Source organism: Xiphophorus couchianus, chromosome 11 (assembly GCF_001444195.1).
Source record: "Xiphophorus couchianus chromosome 11, X_couchianus-1.0, whole genome shotgun sequence".
NCBI lineage: Eukaryota > Metazoa > Chordata > Actinopteri > Cyprinodontiformes > Poeciliidae > Xiphophorus > Xiphophorus couchianus.
This window is the reverse complement of record NC_040238.1, coordinates 18,938,469-18,949,918: the sequence shown is the minus strand read 5'-3', so window position 1 is coordinate 18,949,918 and position 11,450 is coordinate 18,938,469. Positions and strand designations below refer to the sequence as shown.

Below are 11,450 nucleotides of genomic sequence, written 5' to 3'. Positions count from 1 at the left end.
CTCCCACAGCCATCCATGAGTTTCCAGAGGACATATTTACCAAGGAGCAGAGGAAGAATGGGGCTGTGCTCCTGCATGCACTCTGCGTGAGTTTCTCATGAAAAAAACAACAACTCCCTTCTGATTTTCATGCATACAGTGTCTCATAAGTATTCAAACCCTTGAACATTTTAGGTTTTGTCTAATTTCAACTATAAATACTAATTTATATAACTGTGGTTTTTTGAAACTATGAGGAAAAAATTTCACAAAACTGGCATAAAATGATATAGTGAAAGATAAAGTTAAATTTTTGGGCCTTTTAGCCTCTTTTCTGAGTAGTGCTAGTTTTGTTTGGCTTCTTAGTTTACTTTGTCTGGCTTGCATTGGAAACTAAACATTGTTGAATAGTAAACTCAATCATATTTTGTGAAATGTTCAAGGTTTGGGATTTTGTTGTATAACCTAACGCTCCTTTTAATCACGTCTACGACTTTTTTCTTGGTCTTTATGATGCAGGTTGTTCACTAATGTCCTCTAACAAACCCCTGAGGCCTTCGCAAGACAGCGAGATTTAGATTGAGACACAATTATATAAAATAGAAGACTCGATGTAATCATTTGAAAGTTTGGACTTTTTGAGTTTTAGAGAAAATTTTGCTTCAAATTAATCTAAGCTACTTTGTGTTGGTCTGTCTTTCACATAAAAGGCCTATAAAATACACCAAAGTTTGTGATTGCAACATGACAAAATGTCTTAAATGCTCAAGGGGCATGAACACTTTTTCTAATTTTCTTAACAACAAAACAAGCTGCTGCACTTAAAGGAGAATCTGTGTGTGCATTTAGTGATGCTCAAATCTATTTTTCAGGCCATCTACATGTTCTACGCTCTGGCTATCGTCTGTGACGACTACTTCGTCCCTTCTCTGGAGAAAATATCCGAGGTGAAGAAAACCAGCTGCTGCCTGCTTCAGATGTTATTTCCTCAGTTGGAGAGGGCATTTAGATGACTGCTATTTTATTCTTGGCTCCGATTTTTAATCTTCCAGAACCTGCAGCTCAGCGAGGATGTGGCGGGGGCGACGTTTATGGCTGCTGGAAGCTCCGCCCCTGAGCTGTTCACCTCTCTCATTGGTTTGTAGCCTTGTGAATCCAGACCAAGTAACAACTTTGACATTAGCGTTTCTTCACGAGTCTTGACTTTTCAACAGAATGTTTGAGTCAGGAGGAGCCAGAACTGTCCAGGAGATGTCAGCAGAGTAAAGTTTAAAACTGATTAAGACAGAATAACACTTGCTATAAAACATTTAAGTTGCAGGAGAGTCAAAATGCCCTTTTTAAATTTACTCTTTGAGCGCGATTTTCAGTATTTGTTATTTTTTTATGACTCGACAGTGAAACTACTCCTTCCCATCTTTAGGAGTTTTCATCACTAAAGGAGACGTCGGAGTCGGCACAATTGTGGGTTCAGCTGTCTTCAACATCCTGGTCATTATTGGGTTGAGTGGGATCTTTGCAGGCCAGGTAGTAAAGCTTTTTCCCTACCTGCTATTTTATTTGTTTGTTCCAATCCTATGTTTCACTAAAAATGTTACTCTAAGACTAGATTGATTTGTTTTTAAAACTCTTGCTTATTATAAACTTTCTCACATAATGGCAGCACAGTTGTCAAAAAGTTCAGTATTATTTTTCACTATTCAGAAAGTGAATCTCATTGTTTTGTTACATCTACAAATATTTCAAGCTTTTATTTCCTGTAATTTTACGGCTTATAGGTAATGAAAACCAAAATCTAAGGTAATTAGAATATTGTAAAAATGTTACTGGTGTCACACCCTAATCAGCTAATTATCTCCAAACACCAGCAAAGTTTTCCTGTGCCTCTAGAACACAGGTGTCAAACCCAAGGCCCGGGGGCCAAATCCGGCCCGTTATAGCTTTTTATGTGGCCCAACACCAAGTTATGTCAGCATTTCATGATTCTGCGATTGTGATTTTTTTCCATGCTAATGCATAATTTTCCACAAATGTGGTCCAAATATTTAAGCATCGGGTTTAAGTGAGTGCTTCCTTCCACCTGCAGGTGGCAGTATTTTTTTTCTTATACTAGATTGTAGTAAAAGTAAAAAAAAACTTGATGTCAAGTTAATATCATACATTGCAAATATTACAAGTATTTCTTAATTAGCACTGTAAAAGCTGTGATTTTGATAACAAAAAATAAAAACAATCACAACATGTGGAAGGGACTGGTCAATGTGAAAAGATATTCAATATTTTTTTATTTTATTGAATGCAGACAGCCATGTATTTATTTTAACTGTTTGCTGATGGTTTTTATCAATACATTCGGGCGCATTCATGATCTTGATATGGCCAAAAATGAAAAAGAGTTCGACATCCCTGCTCTAAATTGTCTCTCAGTCTGGGTCAGTAGGACACAATCATGATGAAGATATGCTGACTTGACAGATGGTCTGAAGACAGACGTATGTTTTTATGCTGATGAAGCGCTCCTCTTTCACACTGACTGGTTCTGAATCTTGCATCCACAGACGGTGGTTCTGACATGGTGGTCTCTTTTTAGAGATTCCTCTTACTACATCTTGTCTGTCCTGGCTCTCATAATGGTGAGCCCTGCATTCAAGCTGCATATACTCTCTTTTTCTGCTTTACATAGGCTACGTTCACACTGCAGCCTGAAGTGATCCAATTCCAATTTTTTTTTGTCAAATCGGATGTTGTTGTTTTTTTTGCCGTGGTCGTTCACACTTACAAATATAGGCGACCTTTATGTGATCTCCAATTTGAACGGCAAACGACCTGAAAGTCTCCCGCATTCGCAGTAGAGGGCGCGATAGCGTCAGCGTGCTCAGTGTTTTGCTAACAGCCATACAGAAGAGGAAGTGCTCAGTTGTTTGCAGATGTAAACATGAATGTTAACGGTGGAGCATAGCTTCCGATTTTGAATTTGTTGTCCTACCGGAACCAGCACTTTAACAACTTAATCCCCATTATCGTCCGCCGTGGTTGCTGTTTTTCTTCCCGTTGTGCGTATCAGGACGCAGAATAGTGATATTTGTTCAGTATCAGTGACGTCGAGGTCGGAAGAATGCGACCTGGCCGTTAGGTCACATTTGAATCGGTTATATATCGGATATCCAAGTGGCCTGGGTTGCATTACAACGAAGAAAAAAAATCGGAATTGGGTCACTTCAGGCTGCAGCGTGAACGCAGCCGTACGTCTCACCTACAGCTTCCTGCTTTGTTTTCTCTTCAGGTTATCTATGATGACAGAGTTTACTGGTGAGTCAGACATTTTATACTCATGAATCCATTCAGGATTGTTTTTCATGTTTCCATCTGTGTGAAACGTGTCAACATCTTTATCGGGGTCGCTGCTGGTTACATTTCAAATAACAAGAAGTGGAGTTCAGTGTTGCTGTAAGGCTGATGTTTTTTCAGTCAGATTTGAGAGAAAGGCTAATCTAGTTGTAAAATCTGGTGGTTTTATTTAGGGCCTGAGTTAGCAGTGGATGCTTGTGAGATTTATGTCTTATTTATTGAGTTCAAGGCTCGGATTGTGCTGCTGTGCTTGACTTCACCTCCGTCGTTCCCAACACAGGCTGCCAGATTTGTACTCGGCTGACTTTGCCAGCATCAGTGTTATTGTATTGGAGAGATAAATCTTCCTGTGTGCAAGGGTAATGCAGTTTATAGCTTTCTGGTTCACAACTAAAGGAGTAGTCAATAGTTGTTTTGAAGTATTGGACAAAATGTTCTGTGGTAGAGGACAGAAACATGAATGTTTATTATTTAAACCAGCGATATAAGACTTTTGTGAAATTAGATATGCTGGAAAATAACACACAATTCATAATAATGCACTGCTTCTTTTGGGTATAATATTATTGTTATCTAGCTTCCCTAGATTACCATTATTTAGTACCTCTTATTAATGTTTTTATTTTACTGTTATTATTGTCTTTGTTTCATCTGTTCCTACTGTACAGCACTTTGGATCAACATTGTTTTTTAATGTGCTCTATAAATAAAATGGACTGTTTTACTTTACAGTATTTTATAATTCAGTTTGTTAAATGAGTCTCATATTGCACTATTGATTAAACCATCCAATTATTTATCTGATATGAGTTGTTTTCCTTTCCTATGGATCAATTATGAGACATAAAACAAGTGTATATATTTTTCTTAGCACTGTATTTTGTTTTTATGCCACCAAAGGCCCAAATAACAACCCAGAGCTACAGCTTTAATAAGCTAGCAAGTACAAAATGTAAATGTAAAGCACATAATATAACCAACTGATTATAGTTTGAAGGACTACAAAAATAAATGAACATTTAGCAGCATATCAGTCAACCAATTAAGACCTTTTCAGATTTTTCCCCAACTCTGTGTGGAAGCGTCTTCTCATGTTATCTCATTATCCATCTGGCCAGCTCCCATACGATGGGAACTAGAGGGAAAGACGGGGGCAGTCCTTCCCAGTGACAGTTACTTGACCTTGAATCTCACTGTGGTCAGTAATGTAAACAATCCCATCTGTGTGGCAGAAAACGTCTTGATTCTCTCCTTTCCCCTGGGTCTGCACTCTGGTAACGAGCCTCAGTGTCTCATTACTGTTTCTTGAGGCTGGGAAATTTTGGCACGACGTCTTTAGGATCAGGATTGGAGGTCAGGAATCGTTTGTCTCAGGTGTTTGAGTCGGTTTGCCTCACTTTGTCTAATGTGGCTACTGGAACAAAGTGAGAATGTTTTGCTAAGATCTCACAAACACAAAACCTCTGTGTTCAGGATTAAAAAGGCAGGACTGAAGAACACAAGCAGATTTTCTACAAACAATCAGGAAGTCACACATTAATGTTACATTCTTGGTGAAATACCAAGAACTTATGATACTCCAATAATTGATTATTTTGATGATTAATTGAGTAACTACATAAAAAAATTGCACATTTTGCAGATTCCTATTTAACCACTTAAGTTTATTTTATACAACATTAAAATATGTAAACAATTCAAATAATTAAATTCTTTTTTGGAAAATTTTCGGTACGTTATTACCTAAAATGCAATACCATATCATCCCTTTAGTGTACATTTGCAGCAAAAGATGCATCTACTAGTCTCTAGTACAGGGCTGATCCGTTGACTATATTTTTTTCATTAACCAGTTAATAATTGGATAACAAAAGGTGCTTTAATAGGAGATTTTTACAGAAGCTGAACAGGTTAAACTAAAACTATGACACTTGAGGTCTAGCTAGAATATATTTACATACAAAGAAGGTTTTTAATCCAAATTTTAAAATGTTATGGCTGAATTACTGATGTGATAGTGTTGTTTTTTTTTAGTTTTTTTTAGTAAATGTCAATTTTAGTAGCTAGTGTAAATAAGGTTACCTTGTACAAACAGATTTATTGTAGATGAGAATCTCTATCTTTGCAATGAAACTGTACTTGATGCACTGTGAAGCTGACTGAAGTGTGGAGCTTATTAGTAATAATAATAATAATAACGTTGGTCTCGGTGCAGGTGGGAGTCCCTGCTCCTCATGACCATGTACGGGATCTACATCGTCATCATGAAGTGAGTTCACAACGAGCGACGTCCGTCCCTGTCGTCACATATGAAGTGTCAGTCCTGAACCTCGCCTGTCACCCGTTTGGCTGCAGGTTCAACTCCCAGATCTCCGTGTTTGTGATGCGGCGGATACGGAGCAGCAGACCGTGCTGCCGAGCGTCAGAGGGCGGCCCCGAGAGCAAGATGGGAGAAGAGGCCTCGGCTTGCAACACCTCCATGGTTCTCCTCAATAAAGGTCAGACAGTCTCTCCGCTCGTTGGATTCGTCTGTCTGTGTGTGTCTGCCTGTATGATCGGTAAAAACTGTCGCAGGCCAAAGTCACGGCGAAGAGTCTCAACCCGTCATCATGGTGGACGAGCTGCTCATCCTCAACCCCCACAAACTGTCCTTCTCCGAGGCTGGTCTGCGCATCATGATCACCCCGCACTTCTCCCCCCGCACCAGGCTGTCCATGGCCGGGCGCATGCTCATCAGCGAGGTAATCATTTCATTTGTCAGATTCAGGTGTGTTGTGAATGTCAGACACAACGAGACACAGCCTCTGCCTCTTCACCCCAGAGGCAGAGGCTGAGCCGGAGCTCCAAACACCAGCGAGACGGCGAGGCCGCCACAGGGTCCAGGAAGGGGTCGCCCAGCAACGACCTGAAGAGGTCGGGCTCCTGCAGTCTGGAGAACGGAGGAGGGAGACCCGGGATAAGAGACGCAGAGTCGGGAGACAAGCCAGGGGCCGAGGGGTGCCGGCCAGAGGAGGAAGACGATGATGAGGATGGCATTTTTAATCCTGTTCGCATGCCAGGTATCGAACGCAGGCCTTTGAGTTTTTGGAAAGCTTCTAATTGAATAATGGTTTGCAGAGTCTTGCAAAGAGATTCATGCTACCTAGGCCTGTCATAATCAATCAATCAATCAATCAAATGATAAATTAAAACCAGCTTGTATGATTTAATGTTTTTCCTCTTTTCTATTTTTTTCTACCAAAAAGCTGGATGACAAAAGTTTTCAGTCTGGTGCTTTGGCCTCAACTGGCCCTTTTTCTGAAGGACAATTTTGTTTACAGAGACTTCATATTTTATTTTTGTTTAGTTATTTTATTTATTTAAAATATTTTCCAGTTCTGGTATTAAAAGTTCATTATAATTTAATGTCTTTTTGCATTTTTATCCCATGATATTACTTAAAAATGGTCTCAAAACAACATTATAGTTTATCACAATAACTTCAGGGATAATTTATCGTCCAGTAAAATTTATTATGTGACAGGCTTAAAACTAACTATATATTTTTGATCACTTTTTGTCTCCTTACAACCACAAACTACCCATTTTTATTTGGACTTTGTCTGATAGAAGCACAGACTTTGTGAAGTGGAAGGATAAAGATATAAATTTTACAGTTAGAAAAAAATAAATCTGAAAAGTGTATCTACAATTACAGCTGCTCATTTTTTTTAGGTGCGTCTTCAGGTGTTTTGCATTGAAGATGTTTTTTTTTTTGTTAACTTATTTTTTGTCTTATACTAGTGGCCTTTTTTGAGAGCAAATAGATAATAAATTAATAGAGTATATGATCTACTGTAGTTCTGGACTTTGACTGGGACATTCTAAAAAGCTGAATATGCTTGGAGTAGACCAATTTATTGCAGCTCTGGCTGCCTCTGTAGGGCCAGCCTTTTTCTCGGCGGGGAACACAGTGTCACTGCAGTAACTAGATAAGAAATGTAACATTAAACGTTCAGCCAGTAACAACTGGAGGCTTTTAATAGACGATATCTGTGTTTTCCGTGTGGCAGGAAGCTGCTGTGCGCGGGTGAAGTGGGTGATCACCTGGCCTCTGGGCCTCCTCCTCTACTGTACTGTGCCTAACTGCATTCTGCCACGCTGGCACCGCTGGTTCATGGTCACGTTCGTGGCCTCCACCCTGTGGATTGCTGTCTTCTCCTACCTCATGGTGTGGATGGTAAGAAGACAGAACCTCGTGAACTGTAGAGTAAATAAAGCAACAGTTTCCAAATGATTGTTTGATCCTGCTCTATTTACTTTAATCAGGTCACCATTATCAGCTTTACACTAGACATCCCTGACTACATCATGGGTATAACCTTCCTGGCAGCAGGAACCAGTGTACCCGACTGCATGGCAAGCCTGATTGTAGCTCGACAAGGTAGATGGCAGAAAGGTCACTTGAATCTTTACAAGTTTTTCTTCCTATCTCATTGTATTTTCTTCCTCTTTCTTCCCAGGCATGGGGGACATGGCGGTGTCCAACTCGATAGGCAGCAATATCTTTGACATCCTGCTGGGGTTAGGCTTCCCCTGGGCTTTGCGTACCCTTTTGGTGGACCATGGATCTATAGTATGAACACGTTTATCTTGTCTTTTTTTCTGTATTCAAAATGTTCCTGTTCTGACTTAATGGCATGTTTTTAATCTTTCCCTCAGGTGTCCATAAATAATAAAGGTCTTGTATATTCTGTCATCCTGCTGCTGGCATCAGTGTTTCTGACTGTAAGTAAATACAAACCATGAGCGGTTTTAGGTCTCTGTGTTGTTTCCAGCAACACAAGAGACTTAAGAAATGGAAAACCGTTTATTATTTTCCTTTTGCTACACAAAAACACACCAGTTGTGTTGGTCAATCCCAGTAAAATGGTGACGTTTGTGGCCTGTTGTTTATCTTTTTGGTTGCCATAGCGCATGAACCCCACAGCTGGCAGGTGGTTGGAATATGACAAAATGAGAAAACGTCAAGGAGTGTGAATACTTGTGCAGGACACAGTAAATTAATAAATATGCTGACTGGAGTATTATTTAATGTTGTAGTTTTGTCCTTACTACACAGTATATTATTCTTAATTTTGGTTTTTATATATTTTTATAATTTTATCTTATTTGTATGCCTGAATGTCCTGTCACTTTACTGCTGTTCCACTTAAACTTCCCATGTGTGGCGATATTTCTATTTTATTCCAAGATTTGGTCCCTTAAGAACCCTAGAAAGTAAAATGTTTAGTCAAAAATGATCTAGTTTCAAATAGGGAGTCTGAGAAGTGAAAACCATTAACTCTTTGATAAGTTTGGATCTTGAACCTCTTCGTTATTTTAAAAAAAAAACTGAGAAAACGTCATCTTACTTAAAGACCCAACTACAAATGCTTTACCCACAATTGTTTTGACTGAACAAAATGGATGCAGGCCGCCTAAAGAGCTCTGTGTCGAGTTTTAGTGTGTTAGTACGTTTAAAAATTTAGATTCATGAAAGGTATTTTCTGACACTGGTTTCTGTTTGTTTCCTCCTCAAAGTGTTATACAAGTGTCTGCCATTAAGTCATATTTGAATATAATGCAGCAGAGTTTGCAGTAAACATAAAAAAGGAAGAAGTAACTGTTTTCCTGTTTCCCCTCAGGTGATGAGTGTACATCTAAACCACTGGAGGCTGGACCGCCGGCTGGGTCTGGGTCTGATGTTTCTCTATGCGATCTTCCTTCTCTGCTCCATCCTTTTTGGACAGATGTAAGACCTGACGGTTGCGTTTCCCCTTTCTTTAGACTCGTCTAATAGATTCCCTGTTTCCCCACACATACAGTTTATCTGATGCCAAAAAAAAAAAAAAAAAACGCAAGAGTGAAAGTGGCGTGGTTTTCCTTGTGACAATTTCTGTGCACCTATGTAGGAATCACTATGGTAATGTTGTACAAATACACAGGTTTGTTTTGACTTCTTTTGGTCGTTTTGTACAGTGCAGTGTTTGATTACCGTCTTTAGACATTCAAATTTTGTCTTTAGGTTTTTTTTTTGCGAAAGCAATTACAGAAAAGGCAGATGAAGCAGCAATATTGTTAGATATTTATCGATTTTAATAAGAAAGTGACACTGAAAGTTGTGATTTTAAAACCTTTTTTTTGCAAAGAGAAACATTTTGAATCTATTTATTAGCAATAATTAATCTGAATTGTCATGGTTTTAGTTTTTTTGGGTGGGGCATTTATGTAGTGAAATCCTTTTTTCAGATTATTTTTAAGTGGAGGTCTTATCAGAATCCCACTTCGGTAAAGTATTTAATATTTCCGTTAAAACGTCATGTTAGCTTGCTGACTGTCTTGCTAATAGTAAGCTAATCTAAACAGCTTTCTGCTTGACATATATACACATTGTGTGTGTGTGTGTATATATGACAACAACACTGTCACAATCTTCTTAAAGCTTTCAGTTCACAGCAAGTTTTCATAACTATTTATTTATATTCTTGTTTTTGTACCAACTGCAGCTAAACTAATTAATTTAAGCTCAAATTTAAGCTAGGTCACCAACGTTACCACAGGCTAGGGTAGTCTAATGCTAACTGGTGCTAATCTCACTGTTTCCGCTGCAGCTTCTGCCTAAATGTATCTAGCACTTAATACACTACTGCACCTGACAGAAGGGGGAAATGAGACCCGAGACAAAAAGAAATGATCACTGCTGTGTCGTGTTTGGGACAACTTTTTAACACGTTCTGAATGTACGCCCTCTGATTTTAGCAATAGTTATCTGATGATATCAGATTAGTTGATGTTAAAATGCACAATGTTGTGATAATAATGTTTTGATGATTTTGCCTCACTACTTAAAGCCAGTCGGTACTGGTACTTCTTAAGGTAGGTGAAGAGAATAACCTAGTACGAGAGTATTTTTTAGAAGTCTTATTACTATGAAACCTAATATATATATTGTAACAATGAGTATTGCAAACTTTGGATTTTAGTGCAGAAAAGTAGCATACTTCCTGTTTAGGTACGACAATCGATGTAATGTTTCTTAAATGTGTTTTTGTAAAAAAATATTTGAATTTAATGAAATTGTTTATTAAAGACAATCCAGATAAACTAGTGTATAGACCCATGTACATTTACAAGATGAGTCTGTGTTTTCTGATAGATTTGTCATAGTAAACCAATTCTACTGTTATACAGAAAAAAAACTAACAATATAGATTTTTATTTTACAGTGGAACTTGAAGTATTTTTGATTGTTAGATCTGTAAATTCTCAAAGTTTCTTTAAAGGGAAACATTTTATTTTTTTCCCAGGTGGTTGTAAAATGATCATTGTCTACTTTGTAATGTTTATAAATGTTAAATAACTTGCATAGTTTTACAATAATGAATGTCCTACAAAGACTTGTTCTGTGGTATTTTGATATTTTTTAAAATGAGAGCTGTAATCCTGTTGGTGTATTTTATTTAAACTGCTTATTTGTGGGGGTTCTGAAAGCTTTAGGTCAACACATTATGACCTAAAGTCATTTCGTTCTTAATTTCTATTTAAAATCCACAGATTTTTTCCCCATTTCACTCTTGGGTTTAACTTCCTAATCCAGCATTTGATAGCTGATTTTTTTTTACATCTTACCTGAGGCAGAAGTCGCCCCGTCCTCATGACCTCCAGCCTCGTTTTGCCAGCAGATGACTCTGCCTCGGACGCTGACGTCCATTTTCACTCAGCTGTCAGGAGTCTCTGCCATCCGCCTCTGAGCCACATTTGGTAATAATTACAAAGCAAGCAGCTGAGCTCCGGTCTCCAAAGAATGTTTCTGTTCATTCTGCTGTGATGTCTGAGGTAGAACGTATCTTAAGAATCAAATTAACAGCTTTAGATATTTTTATGGATCATAGAAAGACTGTTGTTTCTTGAGTGCAATAAAAAAAGTGCAATAACTGATTTTCTGTCAGAAATTATTCTGAATGATAAATTAAATCATGTCTCTAGATTGTTTTGTTGCTCAGAGGGATAATATATTTTAATAGTAGCTGGATTTTTTTTAAAAATTTGAAATATTGCTTATCGCTTTTAATGCCAATAGTGCTGCTAACTTATTAGTGACC

General features: G+C 38.2%; 1 protein-coding gene across 1 annotated transcript in view; it reads left to right on the top strand.

Annotated features, from left to right (window-relative positions):
• Positions 1 to 11,286, top strand: part of LOC114153451 (sodium/potassium/calcium exchanger 3-like) — a 35,183-nt gene extending 23,897 nt beyond the window's left edge. Inside the window, exons 3-17 of the mRNA XM_028032004.1 lie at positions 10 to 86; positions 852 to 926; positions 1,032 to 1,116; positions 1,403 to 1,506; positions 2,538 to 2,612; positions 3,263 to 3,288; positions 5,543 to 5,596; positions 5,683 to 5,825; positions 5,902 to 6,068; positions 6,149 to 6,386; positions 7,380 to 7,546; positions 7,636 to 7,750; positions 7,830 to 7,942; positions 8,029 to 8,094; positions 8,994 to 11,286. Of these exons, the coding sequence (XP_027887805.1) occupies positions 10 to 86; positions 852 to 926; positions 1,032 to 1,116; positions 1,403 to 1,506; positions 2,538 to 2,612; positions 3,263 to 3,288; positions 5,543 to 5,596; positions 5,683 to 5,825; positions 5,902 to 6,068; positions 6,149 to 6,386; positions 7,380 to 7,546; positions 7,636 to 7,750; positions 7,830 to 7,942; positions 8,029 to 8,094; positions 8,994 to 9,104 (1,616 nt within the window). The 3' untranslated portion in view covers positions 9,105 to 11,286. The remainder of the gene's footprint in view (positions 1 to 9; positions 87 to 851; positions 927 to 1,031; positions 1,117 to 1,402; positions 1,507 to 2,537; positions 2,613 to 3,262; positions 3,289 to 5,542; positions 5,597 to 5,682; positions 5,826 to 5,901; positions 6,069 to 6,148; positions 6,387 to 7,379; positions 7,547 to 7,635; positions 7,751 to 7,829; positions 7,943 to 8,028; positions 8,095 to 8,993) is intronic.
• Positions 11,287 to 11,450: the final 164 nt, after the last annotated feature.